A 17,284-nucleotide genomic window follows, 5' to 3' on the forward strand; every position below is an offset into this window, starting at 1 on the left:
TTTAGGGTGAAAGAATAATGAAATATTAGATTAATGGTTATGACAGAGCAGTATAAAATATAGCTTTATAGATTTTATAAGTGTTTAAGTGTTTAAGTATACGCTATATTTAGAATATTTTCACAGCTTTACATCGTCATCAGACAGCCTTTTCCATCTTCATAGCCACCAGACTCCATTGATAAAAACATCATTTTTCATCATCTTTCATCATCATCTTATGCGGTTGAACACTGGAGTTTGTTGTGCTCCTACTGCCTCGATTGGTGAACTAACACATTCGGTCGAATCTGAACTCGCCGTTTAAAACGCCAAAGTCGCACAATAACTCAAACTAACCAACTGATGGAGGCAGCTGCCAACCATCAACTCCTGTGTAAAATGACTGTTTTTGTGAATGGAGTCTGGTGGCTTTGAAGTGAGGAGTGATGGCTTCTCTTAACTGGAGGACACTAACTATGGATAAGTACCTTATATCTCCCCATTAAAATATATGTATATATATTTCTTGTGTATAAACACAAATTTGGGGGCAGTTAAATATATTTTTCAGAGTTTTGTTTACATCTTGTTTTGTGCTGTGATGTAAAAAAACATAAGTGGTTCCAAATGTTGAATTAAATGTAGAATTTAAGGCAGATTATCTGTTTGCAGGTGGATCAGTAAACTGTCGGAGGCGGCCAAGTCATGTGACCTGATCGACACTGAAGGTCAAACAGTGTTTTTCTTCCTTTGTAAGACCGTTTTTTTCTTATTTTATTTGCCTTATTGTTGTTAATGTTGTACTTGTGTTGCCTCTCCATGTGCAGAGTGCTACAGCGAGGGCAGCGATCAGGAGCCCGATGAGTGTGTGTCCACCTCCTGCTCTCTGGAGCCTAAAGAGGAAGCGGCACTGGCCCCCAGTAGCAGAAGAAGAAGCACCTCGGAGCCTGCGGCTTTAAGCAGAAACATAAGAAGAAGAAGGAGAAGAAGCGCCTCAGCGGATGATGAGCACCTGTCCTGGCTGGACCTTCCTGGGCCCGGTGGAGCTGATAGAGGGCTGCCCGTCCCTCTGGTCCATGTCGGAGAGGAGGGAGGAGAGGATGTTGCCGTCGGTAAGCACATGGTTACCATGACAACCCCTGCTTTTAAAGGGGAACTCCATCGATTTTGCACAGCAGTGTGTGATTCCACTTGTTGGGGACTAATACTGCGAATTCCAACAAAAAAGTTTTAAAAATTCACTATATTTTGGGTGTTTTCACCACTTTACATTGTCCTCAGATGGCCCTTTCTGACTGGGAACTAAAGCAATTATATTCATCTAGGCTTTCTTCCAAGCCACCAGACTCTATGGAGAAAAACAGTGATTTTACTTCTCAGACCACAGGAGCTGCTGATCCACCGCTGCCTCAATTTGTTGTTGTTTTTGTTGTTTCTTTTGTGTGTTATTGTGTTTTAAAGGGTTAGTTCAGATCAGAACTAACACATCGAAACACCAAAGTCACAGAAACCAGACTGGCAACTGCTGTGTTCAGCAAGGTTAAATGACTGGTTTTGTCAATGAAGTCTGGTGACTGTGAGGAGAGCGATTTAACCTTCAGCTCCCTGTTGTAAAGTGCTGATGAGACACAATAAAGAGGTGAAAATATTTGAAATATAATGTGCACTTTAAAAAAAAAAAACCCTGTCTAAAAAAAAATTATGTTTAAAGGCACCAACTGTGTCGGATTAAAGGTCCAATCCAACGTTTTAATAGTAGAATAAATACTTTAGAGGATATCTGGACATCTGATACAGAAAACCTGCTGATGTGGAGTCCAGGACACATTAGTCACCAGGTTTTGACAGGGTAGCAGTGTGTGTTGGTGGTCCTTCAGTTTTCTTACTGTTGTCTTCCATTGTGAGTGTAATGCCAAATCACTGGGTTCCTCACCTCTTCCTCCCCACAGAGACGCCACCTGACGAGATGGAGCGCCTCTACAACCACCTGAAGGCAGCCAGATTGTCTCCGATTGGCCCGTCCGGTCGGAGGGACTTCAGAGCGTCGTTTATCAGACGATGTCAGAACGACAAAGTCAACGAGAAGCTTCACCTGCTCAGGATCCTCGGCAGCACGTTAAAGGTGAGTCCACAAATCAGATCAGGTTCTTACGGCCTGGAGAGAAGAGCCTCAGAGACGTCCTGTAAGTTACAGCAAAGTTCACCTGGTTGTCGGGACAGAAACTAAACTAAAGAGGCTGTCACCCTCGGTAAACAGCTGGTTAAAACTACTACTGCATGTTCCATCATCACTATATTCATAATAGTTTCACAGCTCTTAGTAGTTATATCCATCTAGTGTGCCACCAGACTCCATTGACAAAAACAGTAATTTTAACCTCTCAGAGCTCAGGAGCTGCTGGCTGATCTCTGCCTTTACACGTTATTTCTTTGTGTGTTATTGTGTGACTTTGGTGTTTTAAATAGTTAGTTAAAGATCCTAACTAACGTGTCAAAACACCAAAATCACAGCAAGCCAGACTAGCAACTCCAGTGTTCTGCAAGGTTAAATTACTGTTTTTGTCAATGAAGTTTGGTGGCTTTGAAGAGAGCGACATAACCTTCACCTCCTGCCTCCGTCTTGATGGATGGATGCTGAAAGTTTTGCTCTTTAAGAACACAAATTGATGTATTTCCCAAAATGTTGAGCTGCTACTTTAACTTTAAAAACTGTAAAGCTTTGCTAGTTTCAGTCTCTTTCACTACATTCATGTATATTTGACTTTTCGGGTCGTTTTCTCTCAAGAAACCCAACATTTGCGAGACACTTTGACTGAAATCATCTTGAAGCATCTCTCTGTCCGTCCTCCAGGACAAAGAGTCGGCGCTGCAGGCGGTGGAGCAGATCCTGGATGACCCGTCCCTCACGGCGCCCACATACAGGAAGTGGAGGCGCTCCAACGTGGTCTTGCTGCAGGAGATCAGTGGACGCCATCAGGCTTCAGGAGGCGCCGCAGGGCCGAGGCCTCCTGAAGAGCTGAGACACGCTCACACCCACATTCATACTGAGGACGATAAAACGCTGTCGTACTAACAACGACTGTTTAATAGTGTTTTAAGGGTTTTATTTTACCCAGACAGCAGTTTTGGACAGTAACTAAGTATATATATAATAATAATAATAATATATAATAACACAAAATATAATCAACTCATAAATTATGGCACATGTAAAGTTATTAAAGTGATGAACACATTAATTATAATCCAGTAATATAATTTATCTTTATTATGAAATAGACCATTTTTTAGTTTTAATTGTCAAACACCTGAACAAGTATAAAAAGATTTGATTGCAGCACCTGAATATGTTGAGCAGTTAACTGATTCCTGCTGTGGGACGTTAGGATTTCCATCTTAGACCGGTAGAAACGGTCTTTTAAAGGGATAATTCAGATTTTTTTTTTTTGCCATTATACCCACTTAAGCTTTCGTCTAATCCACCAGACTCCATTGACAAAAACTGTAATTTCACCTGTCAGAGCAAAAGGAGTTGCTGGTCCTTTGCTGCCTTAATAGATTACTTTTTTGGTGCGTTCCTGTGTGACTTTGGTGTTTTGTGATGTTAATTAGGATCTGAACAAACCCTTTAAAACACCAAAGTCACAGCAGCCAGACTGGCAGATCCCATGTTCTGCAAGGTTCATTGACTAAAAGTGCCATTTTAGTCAATGAAGTCTGGTGGCCTTGAAGTGCCCTGATGTAAAGAGCTGTCTGAGGACATGATGAAAGAGGTGAAAAGATTCTAAATATAGTGTACACTAGTGATGGGTCCAGCAACACCGATGTGTCGAGCTCACAGACAACGGGATGCATCTCTTCCGTCTGTCCCTACAGTTTTCATGCACGCCACCTTCATCAGTGCCTTCGACTGAATGCCAAGACACTGGAAAAACTTGTTTTTTTTAATAAAAATTTGTAAAAAAAAAAGAATTCACTTTGATTTTCACATTATGACACACGTTCACATTATTTATTGACCGTACATTTTAAAGATATTTTACACTTAGATTAAGATATAAAATACAAATGTTATTGTGTATATACTAGGTCATTTAATCAGTTTGTCAGTGGAGTCTCTCAACCAGGTTGCCTGCAATAATGTTTACGATCCAGCAGGTGTCCCTGTTGAGTAACAGTGATACAGTACCGACACGGTTTGGGTTCACAGGACTCATCTACCCATCACTAGCGTACACCACCTGAACAGATGAAGGTGAATTAAAGGCACCAACACTGTCAGGTTAATGGTCCAATTCCCACCAGCTGAGCGGTAATTTATTATTTTACTATATTAAATGTCTTAATTGTGCATTTAAGGAAGGTTGTTTTGATTTGAACAAGAATTTCAGCCTTGTATAGTGACAAATATTATAAATATAGTAAGTTCTGGCCTGCAGGCAGCACCAGAGGAGCACAAATAAAACCCAGTATAAAGGAAAGGCTGAGTGATCATGTGACAGGAAGTCTGACTTCTGGAAATGTTTGATTTAAAAAAAAACAAAGGAGCCTCAGTGTTTGATCTCACCGAGTGTTTTCTGTTCAGAAAAGATAAAACACCAACAGTAGTGACAGTAAACAAATTTATTTTGTCATCTGAATTTACAGCTGGAATTCTGGGAATTCAAACACGACGTCTTTGCCTGTGAGCTTCTTGTAGACACCAGAGAAGGTCTCCACCTGAAAGACAACAGGACACTTAATTCACATAATCTGCGAGGGTTAACACTGAAAACAGGTTTAGTTTATTCACCTATTAAGTCGAAAAAAGTTGCCAGATTATAATGTGAAGATGTTTTAATTTGAGAAGCTAAAAGCAGCACATGTCCTGTTTTACTAATTCATTGATAACTTCTGTTGCTACAACAAAGTCACTCAGACAAACTAGAGGGATCATAATCGTTGGATTAGATAATACAGGTGTATAAAAAAGTGGATACTGAAGAATCAGTTCAAAACGAACTCCAGTAATTTTAAACCTGCGCTCCATTTGTACTTATTTTGGTGCCTGGAAGGTACAAAGTTAATTTTTGGAGTTGTCAGCTGTGAATACAGGCTGCTATGTCTACAAGAACTGCACCTGATCACAGTAGGTCCACTAAAAGAGCTTGTTTGATCCACTGACAGGCTCAGAGTGTTATTCTAAGTGTGTAACAGCATTATGGAAAGGATCCCTACAGAGAGAGACCTGGAAGATCCTTTTGGTTTAACCACAAACAGCTGTTATATCGCTCTCTGCACACACACCAGACTCCATTCACAAAAACAGGGATTTTAGAGAACAGAACACAGGAGCTGCTGGTCTGCTGCTGCTTGGATCAGTTAGTTTGTGCTACAAGTAGCTTTAAAACAGCAAAGTCACATCATACACAAACCACCAGCAGTAGACCATCAACTCCTGTGTTCTGTGAGGTAAAATTACTCTTTTTGTCAATGGAGTCTGGTGTGTTTGCAGAGAGCGATATAACATTTATGGAAAGGATCCCTACAGAGAGAGACCTGTGAGATCCTTTTTGTTATGTTAACTATAATGCTGTCAGACACTTAGATTAACAATCTGAGCCTGACGGTGGCAAAGACAAACACTTTTAGTGGACCTACTGTGATCGTGTTGTCCCATCAAGTTGATCTACTGGACCCCTTCTAGAAGTTTTTGTACCTTCCAACCATTTAGACACCAAAATATATATTTAAAAGATTGAAGAAGAGCAAGTGAAGCCACTGCATCATCAGTCAAACCTCATCTATAGTTCTACATTCATTATCATCGACTTGTGATCAGTCTGTGCACTGCATGGTTTAGCTCCCCAGTAACGGCCCCAAAGGACTCTGGGAAGTTGTAGGAATATGCAGGACGCCCCGTCCTCACCAGCCGAAGGCCGGGGACGGAGCTTTGTCTCCGACGGCGTGGAACGGGACTGTACGTCTCAGCCGGAGAGCTACGCTCCCATACGCCACCAGGACAGAGCCAGGAGAGCAACTCACTGGGTGTCCACGTCGGGTAACAACTGAACCAGCCAATCAAAACACAGACGTGGGGGATACCTGCTTCTGATTGGGTGGTGACACATTGTGGCCTTAGAGTGTCTGATCTGTTCACTTACTTTGTGTTCCACGTTGTTCTGCTGTGCCTTGTCCAGGTGGACCTTGATGAGCCTGCTGCTGTCCAGTTTGACTCTGATCCTCTTACCAACGATCTCACTGGGGAACACCAGGTCCTCCAAGATGGCGTCGTGGACCGCGGTCAGAGTACGGCTGGTGGGGGGGAATAAAAGGAACTGCATTAATATCCAAACGGTCGTGGAGGCTGAACACCAAGCTCAGACCAGGAACAGTTCAATAGAATTAATCTGCAAATACTCTGATTAAACTTTAGCAGTTCACCCAGCAAAGTTTTTATTTGAGCCTTTAAAATGTGATAATTTTCTGCTTTTCTATAATTGTAAATTGAATTTCAAATGTTGGTCAAACAAAAACAAGTAATTTCAGGACATCGCTTTGGTTTTAGGGAACTGATGAAGTCTTATCGTCAGTTTATGGAGCCAAAGGTGGAGATTAATTGACAGAAAAGTCATTAATCACAGCTCTAATTATGGCAAAACAAGTCAAACTGGCAACATGTTCATTTCATTATGCTTCTAAAAATATAATTAGAAACCTGAAACTCGTTTCGTTTAGATTTCCAAGACATGATCAATCTCTTTAGAATCAGTCTGTGCACTGCATGGTTTAGCTCCCCAGTAACGGCCCCAAAGGACTCTGGGAAGTTGTAGGAATATGCAGGACGCCCCGTCCTCACCAGCCGACGGCCGGGGACGGAGCTTTGTCTCCGACGGCGTGGAACGGGACTGTACGTCTCAGCCGGAGAGCTACGCTCCCATACGCCACCAGGACAGAGCCAGGAGAGCAACTCACTGGGTGTCCACGTCGGGGGAGTGGAAATCTTTTTTCCTGATATTAAAATGTTCAAACTACTTGAAGTGTTTTTAAAAAAAACACGTGGAGATCATTCGATACTGTAGTTTTATATAATAATCACACACCAATAGTGAAAATTCTAATTAATGAAAGTTAAACTGATGTTACTGAAGCTTCAATGATTTACTGGACCAGACAATTTATCCAGTCTAGAAAACTATAGAACAAAACAATGTCAGTTTTGTTATTTTAATAATAACTTGTTAGCTGTGCAGATGTCTAAAACCCAAATGATATTCACTTTACCATCAGACACATAAAACAGCTAATATTCAGATTTTAGACCCAATGAATTTGGTTTATGCTTCAACAGCACAGACTGGAATATCAAAATAAAACCAGTTCTTTATCACCATCCCGTCCAACATCCCAAACGTTCATCACCAAGAATAAATCTCAGCCTTTGAGACGTTAGGCTGAGAGTTTGTACTCACCTCCTGGGACGCTTCTGCTTATTCTTAATGCGGCTTTTCCTGGTGGGTTTGGGCAGAATTCTCCTCTGAATGAACAAATAAACACCTGCTGATTTAACTCCACTCAGGAATCACAACAGTTTTAAAAACAAGCAAAAGAAGACAACCAAACGACTCAGGGTCCGACTGATGTTCTGGGTCGGTGCTGGATAGAAACTGCAGATATTCACAGTCATGTTCTCTAATTTATACAACAGCTTCACTGTCAGAAACTCTTTTTTCTACATTTAAAACGTGCAAACAGAATATTTTAATAGGAAAATGTCTGTTTCACACCAGCATAAACATTCAGTAGGTTTTGGTTCAGTAGGTTGTTAAATATTAACAACAACAATAAGTCATCAGCATCTTTCCACATCAATCGGACCCTGATGTCAAATAATGTGCACTGCATGGTTTAGCTCCCCAGTAACGGCCCCAAAGGACTCTGGGAAGTTGTAGGAATATGCAGGACGCCCCGTCCTCACCAGCCGAAGGCCGGGGACGGAGCTTTGTCTCCGACGGCGTGGAACGGGACTGTACGTCTCAGCCGGAGAGCTACGCTCCCATACGCCACCAGGACAGAGCCAGGAGAGCAACTCGCTGGGTGTCCACGTCGGGTTAAACAAGTACAAACACTAAAGACTGGTTTCACATCATCCACCTCCTCTGTGTGCTTCTGGTTCCATCTATTTCTAATAACATTTTGCAAGATACATTTATGTGGCACAAATAACAGTTTGAAATAATGATGCACTTAGATATTTATCCAGCTTCTCATGCTGGAAAAACACTTAACTGTTCAATTTGGAGTGTCGACAACCGTTTGCAAGTTTCAAGACTTTCTAATCCCCAATTTAACTACATTTCAGGCCAGTTTTGCAATAAAAATAAACCAACTGTGAAAATAGTTGCATATACATGCTGTCTGTTCATAAGGGAGGCAAAATGACAACTGGTTCAGTTTAACAGCATTTTGTCCAAATCATTTATTACTGAGTAAAGAATGTTTGTCCTTGATGATATTAATCATTACTATTGTCTTTCAGCCAGAGACGTAACGTGTTTAATGAAGCTGAACTGTAACAGGAGAGACGTTTGAAGTCAACTGATCTGATCAAAGAGTATTTTAGAGAAGGCTCGAGCCCTCAAACACATTAAAGACCTTCTCAAGCTGAATTTAAGACTATTAAGACTTTTAAGAAGTCTTTTACTAATAAAACTTTAGGCATTAAGCATTTTTTGTTTTTTTAAAAAAAGGACCCACTGCCACTATTACAATTTTAAGATGCACAACCTTCATGTAATATGAGGAGGATCCATAATGTCCCCACGACCCTCCTGTAGCCCCCCCCCCAGGAACATCAGCAGCCACAGTATCATCCTCTTCCTCCTCACCTGTGCAATGAAGACCACGTGCTTCCCGCTGAACTTCTTCTCCAGCTCCCTCACCAGACGCACCTGAATCTTCTGGAAGGACTTCAGCTGAGGAACAGGAACGAAGATGATGATGGCTTTCCTGCTGCCACCGACCTCGATTTCCTGAGAACAAAAAAACAGACATAACATGACGGGATGAAAAAACGCTGCCTGACATCCTGATTTATCACAAACATGGAGAGAGAAACCCTCCAGGATTTTAGAGTATAGTTGGCTGGTAAACATGCCAAGAAAGTTCATCTACTGTGGAAGAGATTAAGTTATTATAGATGACAATTTAGCTTGAAAATTAAGATGCATAATTAACTCCCATTTCCAGTCAAGCTCTGATGCCAAATAATGTGCACTGCATGGTTTAGCTCCCCAGTAACGGCCCCAAAGGACTCTGGGAAGTTGTAGGAATATGCAGGACGCCCCGTCCTCACCAGCCGAAGGCCGGGGACGGAGCTTTGTCTCCGACGGCGTGGAACGGGACTGTACGTCTCAGCCGGAGAGCTACGCTCCCATACGCCACCAGGACAGAGCCAGGAGAGCAACTCACTGGGTGTCCACGTCGGGTTTCAAAAAGCACGTTACAGTAGTCAGGATACATGGGGACTCTAAAGCTTCCTACCTTTGCTGCAGTGATGTTCAGCTCTCTCAGCTGAGCCTTCAGGTCAGAGTTCATCTCCAGCTCGAGCAGAGCCTGCGGACACATAACACCAGCATAAAATACCTCCCAGACACACAAACACGCTCCACAATACCCACTTCATATTTCTGATTACACGCAACCTAGCTGAACCTGATTTCTACTCCACAAATTGGGCTAAATGTGTTGTAGCTGCATCTCTTTAGCTAGAAGACAAACTCATGTGCACATTTCACACACAATTTAAATCACATTTAGATTAGACTGACATCTACTGAAAGATGAGCAACACACTGATGTAATACTTTGGGATGAACATTTTGATTTAATAAATTTAAGTGGTTTTCTCAATTTATGGATTCGCCAATTACCCCATTGATTATTATAACCAGCCACATTGTACACACACCACATGCAGCTTAATAAGACATTATATATTGATGTAAAACCTGGTCCTCTTACCTGGGAGATCCCAGACTCAAACTCGTCTGGCTTTTCGCCATTGGGCTTCACTATTTTGGCGCTGGTACTGAACATGGCCTTTGTCTCTGCAGAGAAAAATCACACACATGGTTTATTACACACGTGTACAGTTTGATCATCTCCTCTTAAACACACCTGACAGACAAAAACAAAAAAACCCAGCATGTAACGACACCACGTTAAGCTAAGGGCTAACCGGCTGCTAACTCTCAGGGACAGCAGACATAAGAAGTTGGGAGGAAAGTTACTCAACACAGAAATGTAGAAACTAAACTCTCAGCATCTCCAGACAAACTGTAGGTTAGCCAGACTGAGTTTTAGCTAGGTTAGCTAGCTAATTTAAACTTAGCCGGCTGTCATTTTTCTCTGCTCCTCTTAAGGATGGAGGATTTTTGTGTCAAACCACAGTAAATAGTTTTATTTAACATAAAAGGACTCACACACAGAGCTCCGTGTGCTCAGTCTTCTCCTGTAGCTGCTATCTGAACACATGCACGGCCTGCTAACTGCTCCCTGTTACAGCTGCCCATTCACCCGAGCTTCACTACTACGCTCCATTTGGTGATATAAAACGGCCATCCGCTGCCATAAACACCATAATCTAAGGTATCACAGTCTTAAGGTGCTTTACGGTGGGAGAAACGAAAGAATAAATGACATTAAGACAGTTTTTTTGATAGAAAGCCCGGTCCGGTGAAAAATGGCACGACTAACCTCTGTCAACGACGGCCAAGGAAGAGGCCAGGACATCGCGAGAGTTGCATTAATCCAATGCGGCTGGTATGTGGTGATATCGCGAGAGGTCACGTGTTCTCGCTTGGTGCTGATAAGAACATCGCGAGAGTTGAAGGAGAGCGCATGCGGAAGTGACTTTTGTGCACTTGTCAACATTAGTTTTTCTTAGATTCTGTTCCTTAGAGGTCTTTGACAAACGCTTCATTCCGGACCTATAACTCTACCGAAGAGGTTATACTGTTATTAGGAGTTTATCTTTATTGTATCATTCTGAAAAAATAGGTTATACTGTTATTAGGAATACTTTTTGGTGTTTTAGAGAACTAGCTAGCTATTAACGGAGCTAACTAGTTAATTTTTACATCCTTTAACGGCTGGAATCTGAATCACTGACATTTCACAGTGTTTGAGTTAACGTCAGCGTCACCATGTTATACACCCCCATTTCACGGCAGTTGCTCGGCTGAGAGTGATGTTTAGACTGACTGGTCTTTTCAGAGCAGCACGCAGGACAGTTTGCAGCGCCGCCGACGACATGGCGAAGGGCAAGTTCTTCTACGCAGTGAAGAAAGGATTCAAGCCAGGAGTCTACACTTCATGGTGAGACTGTTTGCATCGTAATGTCACCGTGTCGGTTTGTGGGAAAATCAAAGTCCTCAATCCCTCACATTGCATTTGCTTTACTGAGAGAAGTTACGTGCCGAATTCCATTTAGATTTCGGATGTTTTAAAGTCTCCTTGAGCGTCAGCAAAACAACACATCGGCTAAAAGATTATTTAAAGGTATTTTATAATCATGGCAACTCACTCTTCAGTTCGGCTTAAAAAGGGATGCTCTTGCATATATTAAAAGTGTTATATAAGGAGACAAATGTTGTGGGTGTTTCACTGGAAGACATCACTTTGATCAAGCAACAACAACTGTACTAATCTAGAATAATGTTCAGCTCCGTATGCATGTGAAGAAGAAGTCCTTGATCATTATCTTCCTGTTTTTTCACTGTGATTCAGGGACGAATGTAAGACCCAGGTGGAGAAATTTCCAGCTGCCTCTTTCAAAAAGTTTGCCTCAGAGAAAGATGCCTGGGCGTTCTTCAGGGGAGCCGAGCCCTCTGCAGTTCCAGAGGTGAAGACAGGTACGCTGGTCCAGACCAACATCAAGCTTCTCTTCAGCTCGTTTTAATGCTCGTCAGATGGTTTTAAATCTTCTATGTTATTCCTGTAAAAAATTTCAGGAGCAGATCTGTGAAAATAATCGTGCAGGACCTTAATATGTACTGTATGATTCTGGATCAGGGCTAAGTCTCTCCATGTAATCACTAAAATAAGACGATGGCATTTTGCAGACCATTTCTTACTTTGCACAGAAAAAGAACTGTTTGTGTTGTTTTGTTCAGCTGCTCAGATTGTGGAGTCGGCTGTCAACCTGCTTCCCAAAAGAGGCCCAGAGCCTCTGGAGTACATCCCTCTTGGAAAGAAGAGAAGTCACTCGAACGAGGAAGCTGAGTCCCATCCCAAAAGAGTCAAACAGTCGGAAAGCTCGTCTTCGGAAAGCACAGACGGCTTCACGTACATGGGTAAGATGGTCAAGCGTCTGTGGAAATGTTGCTCCTTATCGAAAGTGTGTTGAGATAACATTTTTTATGAGCTGGCGCTTTATAAATAAAGATAGATTGATGTTTGTTCCTGAACACAGTCTGTCTAGACACCCTGAAGTCACCTGTTGGTTTGTGTACTGCCATTTTGAAGCCTTGACTTTGGCTTCACAGGCGTCATCATCTTGTTTGTTTTTCTTCCTGGTGTATCTTCCTCTAAATGGACCATAATTTACTAAATGAACGTCCTGCTGTGCTGAAGAAGACTGTAAACTAGAGACTGAGAGCAGAAACTCATCAGGAAAATGTTCACTGAGCTGATAAACCAGGAGAGAAGTCGGCTCATTTTCTCATTGACTTCCATTCATTGTGACTTCTTTTTTTTTATACAGTCTGTGGTCCTGAATAGCTTCAAAGTCTGTTTTCCCCTGCAGCTCCACTGATCAGTCTGTCGGTGTTTTTCACGGATGATATTTAATCAGTAAAATTAATTTCACTTTGGCTAAAAACTAAAGTGATTTCCACGTCTCCTTCACTCTGGGAGTCGGACCTGAATGCACTTTGGGCCGTTTAAATCTGCTGGATTGAATAAAAGCTCTACAATGTGCAGCTGCCATGTTGGAGATAAACAGGAGGACTGAGAGTCACTGTGCGATAATTTATCCACTCATTCTGCAGCGTTCACTTTTTGTATTCTTCATTTGTCTCCATTATAACAACCAATTCCTCTTGATTTGAGGAGGCGGCATGCGGTCGCTTTTTTTCAGGCTTTATTAAGAAAACGACACACGAAGACGGCCTAAAGCGTCTTTGAGTCGCGCTGTAGCTCAGCCCTTTGTTCTCCCTCTGCTCAGGTGACGCTGTGGTCGTTTACACCGACGGCTGCTGCACGGCCAACGGACGGAAAGGCGCCCGCGCCGGCATCGGAGTGTACTGGGGCCGCCACCACCCGCTGTGAGAGAACACACACACACACACAGTAGATAGGCACCTTTTTAGGCTGTAACTGAATTTCTATCTTAATTCAAACAACTTGATCTCATTTCAAAGTCTCCATAATAAAACCTAAATCCATAAATCCCTTCATTTGTCACAATTATCGCTGCTCTCCTGCAGAAATGTTGCAGACCGGCTGCAGGGAAGACAAACGAACCAGCGTGCGGAAATCCAAGTAACCACCTGTCATTACTTGTCAGCATTTAAGTGCTTCCAGCCACAATGTGAAGTGCTGCAGTGAGCAGGGATTATTTTACATGACAAAGAACAACCTTTCTTGTTCAAACTGAGAAAGTTAATCACATCCAAAGAAGTTTTACACACTGGATTTCCTTCATTTTTAGAGATAGTAAATAATGAGTTTAAAGTCAAACCAGTGAGCCTGCAGGTCCTTAAAGTCATACAGTGTTTTTTAAATTACATTTTTACGAATGAAAGACTTTTTCAAAAAAATAAAATAAAATCTGCCCTAAATGTGAAGTTATGAAGGTTTAATTTTTCATTAGATGTAGAGGGTTTGATAGCCAACAGAGCCGGATGCTTCCCTTCATACTACATTTTTAAAAACCGACCGTTCCCCTGAGCTGCTGCGTTAACAGACGTCCTGCTCACTTCACTCTGAACTGTCATGTTGACCTGCAGAAGGAAACATCTGAACATAACTGTGTGCATGAAGCTGTGAACATGTTTAGATGTACTGCATCACTTAGAAACTCACCTCCTGAAGGAAAGACGAGTAACAAGAAACTTTTAAAAAGCTGAATGTACTACAGCAGTATGTATAGATGTTAAAATAAATGTTATTTAGTCTCTGTGTCTGAAGAAGGTCTTTAAGGTCTGCAGACACCTTGTTAACAGTAACCAGGCAGACTAACTGTGTGTGTGTGTGTGTGTGTGTGTGTGTGAACCAGGCGGCCTGTAAAGCGCTGGAACAAGCTAAAGAGAACAACATAAAGAAGTTGGTTCTCTACACAGACAGCAAGTTCACAATCAACGGTGAGTCACAAGAAAAACTTTTCTTCTGATGAAACCTTAATAAACCTTTAATTTTACTTTAAACGACGTGTGGTGTGTTTACCTGCAGGTGTGACCAGCTGGGTGAAGAACTGGAAGCTGAACGGCTGGAGGCTGAAGTCAGGAGGTCAGATCATCAACAAAGAAGACTTTGTGAAGCTGGACAGACTGAACGCACAGGTGGAGGTGATCTGGGTAAATATCGGCCTGCAGCACGTCGCTGTGCAGACGAGTCGATGCAGAATCTATTCAGTTTGACGAGCCGACAGCTAGCGGTTGTTACTGTAAAATAATTTTGATTTTAGATGATTAATTGCTCCTCAAGAAAAGCAGTGAGGCGCCCCGCCTGCCTCACATTACACTGCCGTCCATGGCTGAATAGATGAATGTGTTTTCTCCACCGACGCTCATAATAATACAGATTTCTACGTGCTAGCAGATGAGACATTTTTCAACAGTGAGCCTGCAGCTTCACATACATCCTGGTCGATTTGTATTATTTTGTTGTTTATTCTACTTCTATTTTCAAACATAAGATAAGACGGGATAAGATCTGTCACAGCTAATATGTGCAGCTACGACAGAGGGAGTATAAAGATAGAAACAATATAATATACATAGGGGGAATCTAAAAAAAAGATGAATGAATATATTGCACAGAGTGAAGTTATTCTAATAAATATGTTGCCTTGATGTGTGAATGTAACGAGGAGCCAAAGACAGACAACACTGTTGGATCAGTAAGAGGAATGTGTTCTTTTACTACTCTTACTAGAAAAGGTCCCATTTAGGACGGATGTCTGTGCAGTTTTACTGTATGTTTCTGTGGTTTAGCGCCTCCTGCTGTTGGGGAGAGGCTTTGTCTTGCTCCCCCTTTTTGGAAATGCAAACCCATCTCACATCACTTAGAAAAAAAAAAAAACTGTCCTCCAGAGGCACATCACACTCAAACAGGTGGTGTTAGCTGGTGAAAGTCACAACATATTGAGGTTCTAAAACTGCAGATCACAAGTAAAGTCAGTGTGACGCTGGAGTGTGTTTTTATATTTAAGTTCCTTTCAGTCTGGAGCATTAGGACAAGCTGACATAGGACCATAAGAACAAAACGCCACCAAACGAATTGATTTGGTGTTGTTTTAATGTGGTAAATGTTTTAATTAGTGGTTTTTGTAGTTTAATGTTGCCCCAAAAAGCTTTAGATTTTGTTTGTTGTTGCAGTGTTGTCCGTGTTCCTTATGCAGATTATGTAGCAGGCTTTTTTTTCTTACTGATGGCACTAATAAAGACGGTTAATTAGAAGTTATGTGAGGTATAAATACATGAAAGTTTCCCGTGTTTACTACCTGACCGCTCAAGACTGACTCGAGCTGACCAGATTAGATTAAAGAAAAAAGATAACATTGGACCATATCTGTTACATTAGGGTGTAATTATCCTATTTTACCGTTTAAAATAACGGCTTCAAAACTGACTGGCACATTGAGTTGTAATAAGGAGACTGTGTGTGTCCGTGTGTCCATACATCACACACCACCACCGACGGGTCTGTTCGGTGTTCCTTTTGCTCTCCGGCCTGCTCTTGTGTCAAAGTCTGTTCCTGTTTGAACGCTGCTGTGCCCTCCGTCGCTCAGATATCAACAGGATTAGATGTACCAGCGTCCTGTGGTTTCCACTTGTGGCAGCAGAGGCCGCTGCTGCTGCTGCTGCTGGTGAAAAGTCACATAATCTTGGTTTAAACAGTGGATCTGAAGAAGTGTTGTGTGTTTGTTCAGACACTTCTTTATTATTCTGAGATATATTGCTGCTTTCAGAAGAACAGAATAAGTTTCCCTTTGCAATGACGGCTTAAATGTTGACATCACCACCTGTTGCTATGACATGAACGTGTCATGAGGCCTCAGGTCAAAAAGTCGACATCAGCGCGACGCCATCCAACATCTGGGTGGCGTCGCCCCTCTGAGATGAAGAGCCAGAACATCCCAGAAGTTAAGATTGTTCAGCTGGAGTTTATAACAGCAGATGCTTCGTCTCGAGGAGATGACTTTACAGGTGAGGAAAATGATTTCTCTCTCTCTCTCTCTCTCCTCCTCTCCTCCTCCTCCTCCTCCTCCTCCTGCAGATGCACATTCCAGGTCACGCCGGCTACACAGGCAACGAGGAGGCCGACAGACTGTCGAGAGAGGGAGCCGTGAAGCCTCTACTGCAGCAAGAAGAAGGAGATGATTACAGTTAGAGAGCTCTGCTGCAGGACTGCTCAAACGCTCGCCAGCCGGCTGGCTGCTTTGACACAGAGGTTTGTTTGTCTGTGTCGGGTTTTTTGTTAAATGTTGTTGTTTTTTAATTTGTCTCTACTGCTAAATAAAGTTCGTTTCTGCTTCAGCTGCCTGTTTTTGCATGTAGTGATGTGCAGCATGAAATCAAAGAGGAGAGTAGAGAGAAGAAGACGGCGAAACAGATGAGGAAAGCAGCACTGACAGAGGTGAGGAAGAGTAGGAATGTGAAACTCAAGGAGAGGAAGGCAAGAAGGAAGTGTGACGTTGTGGAGAAGTAAGATATTTATTGGTTTTAGTTTTGATTACTTAAAGGAGACCTGCAGGAGTGACTTGGTGTGGTTGTAGTTCAGTGAAGTGTCCAGCAGGAGGAGCAGCAGCTCAGGCTTTGGCCTCAGACAAAGATAAAACACACTGACGGGTTTATTTAAAGATCTGTTTGAATATTGATGGACACACATGATGCATATTGTTTATACGTTTATTACAGTGAGACTTGGTGCATCAAACTCCAGTTTTTCTGCCACAAAATTAAACAGGGAGATTCCTGCTCCCAGTCAGATAAACAGGCTGTAAACACTATTGATTACATGTTACGGGTAGGGTCTGCAGATATTCCATTAATTTATCTTAAGCCCAAAACGTTCTCATTATAAATTAAGTGACAGA

At 42.2% G+C, this 17,284-nt stretch overlaps 3 protein-coding genes and 4 non-coding genes across 7 annotated transcripts in view; 2 read left to right on the top strand and 5 right to left on the bottom strand.

Moving 5' to 3' along the window:
- cnksr3 (cnksr family member 3) overlaps positions 1-3,055 on the top strand; it is a 49,875-nt gene extending 46,820 nt beyond the window's left edge. Inside the window, exons 17-20 of the mRNA XM_070849850.1 lie at positions 655-710; positions 810-1,094; positions 1,932-2,104; positions 2,834-3,055. Coding sequence (XP_070705951.1) covers positions 655-710; positions 810-1,094; positions 1,932-2,104; positions 2,834-3,055 — 736 coding nt within the window. The remainder of the gene's footprint in view (positions 1-654; positions 711-809; positions 1,095-1,931; positions 2,105-2,833) is intronic.
- A 1,535-nt stretch (positions 3,056-4,590) lies between these two features.
- On the bottom strand, positions 4,591-10,747 carry rps7 (ribosomal protein S7). Its single transcript, XM_070849649.1, has 7 exons — positions 10,720-10,747; positions 9,985-10,070; positions 9,505-9,576; positions 8,850-8,993; positions 7,434-7,498; positions 6,126-6,276; positions 4,591-4,701 (listed from the first exon to the last, which is right to left on the bottom strand). The coding sequence occupies exons 2-7, from the start codon at positions 10,057-10,059 to the stop codon at positions 4,624-4,626; spliced, it is 585 nt and encodes a 194-aa protein (XP_070705750.1). The 5' UTR covers positions 10,060-10,070; positions 10,720-10,747; the 3' UTR covers positions 4,591-4,623.
- Positions 5,803-6,022, bottom strand: LOC139218402 (small nucleolar RNA SNORA73 family). Its single transcript, XR_011585670.1, has one exon. It is a non-coding gene; the product is annotated as a small nucleolar RNA SNORA73 family (small nucleolar RNA).
- Positions 6,733-6,952, bottom strand: LOC139218388 (small nucleolar RNA SNORA73 family). Its single transcript, XR_011585657.1, has one exon. It is a non-coding gene; the product is annotated as a small nucleolar RNA SNORA73 family (small nucleolar RNA).
- LOC139218400 (small nucleolar RNA SNORA73 family) lies at positions 7,852-8,071 on the bottom strand. Its single transcript, XR_011585669.1, has one exon. It is a non-coding gene; the product is annotated as a small nucleolar RNA SNORA73 family (small nucleolar RNA).
- LOC139218399 (small nucleolar RNA SNORA73 family) lies at positions 9,229-9,448 on the bottom strand. Its single transcript, XR_011585668.1, has one exon. It is a non-coding gene; the product is annotated as a small nucleolar RNA SNORA73 family (small nucleolar RNA).
- A 352-nt stretch (positions 10,748-11,099) lies between the features above and the next one.
- rnaseh1 (ribonuclease H1) lies at positions 11,100-16,724 on the top strand. Its single transcript, XM_070849429.1, has 8 exons — positions 11,100-11,340; positions 11,752-11,876; positions 12,138-12,317; positions 13,190-13,289; positions 13,452-13,506; positions 14,243-14,327; positions 14,416-14,540; positions 16,465-16,724. The coding sequence occupies exons 1-8, from the start codon at positions 11,213-11,215 to the stop codon at positions 16,576-16,578; spliced, it is 912 nt and encodes a 303-aa protein (XP_070705530.1). The 5' UTR covers positions 11,100-11,212; the 3' UTR covers positions 16,579-16,724.
- Positions 16,725-17,284: the final 560 nt, after the last annotated feature.

The sequence above is a fragment of the Pempheris klunzingeri genome, chromosome 18 (genome assembly GCF_042242105.1).
Source record: "Pempheris klunzingeri isolate RE-2024b chromosome 18, fPemKlu1.hap1, whole genome shotgun sequence".
Taxonomy (NCBI): domain Eukaryota; kingdom Metazoa; phylum Chordata; class Actinopteri; order Acropomatiformes; family Pempheridae; genus Pempheris; species Pempheris klunzingeri.

Bases quoted from the DNA above. Each gene is read 5' to 3' on its own strand.
- rps7 (XM_070849649.1), bottom strand. From the start codon at position 10,059: ATGTTCAGTACCAGCGCCAAAATAGTGAAGCCCAATGGCGAAAAGCCA. The intron at 9,577-9,984 runs GTAAGAGGACCA...ATGTGTCCGCAG, and splicing joins TTGAGTCTGGGATCTCCCAG to GCTCTGCTCGAGCTGGAGAT. The intron at 7,499-8,849 runs GTGAGGAGGAAG...TTGTTCATTCAG, and splicing joins ACGTGGTCTTCATTGCACAG to AGGAGAATTCTGCCCAAACC.
- rnaseh1 (XM_070849429.1), top strand. From the start codon at position 11,213: ATGTTTAGACTGACTGGTCTTTTCAGAGCAGCACGCAGGACAGTTTGC. The intron at 13,507-14,242 runs GTAACCACCTGT...TGTGTGAACCAG, and splicing joins ACCAGCGTGCGGAAATCCAA to GCGGCCTGTAAAGCGCTGGA. The intron at 14,541-16,464 runs GTAAATATCGGC...CTCCTCCTGCAG, and splicing joins CACAGGTGGAGGTGATCTGG to ATGCACATTCCAGGTCACGC.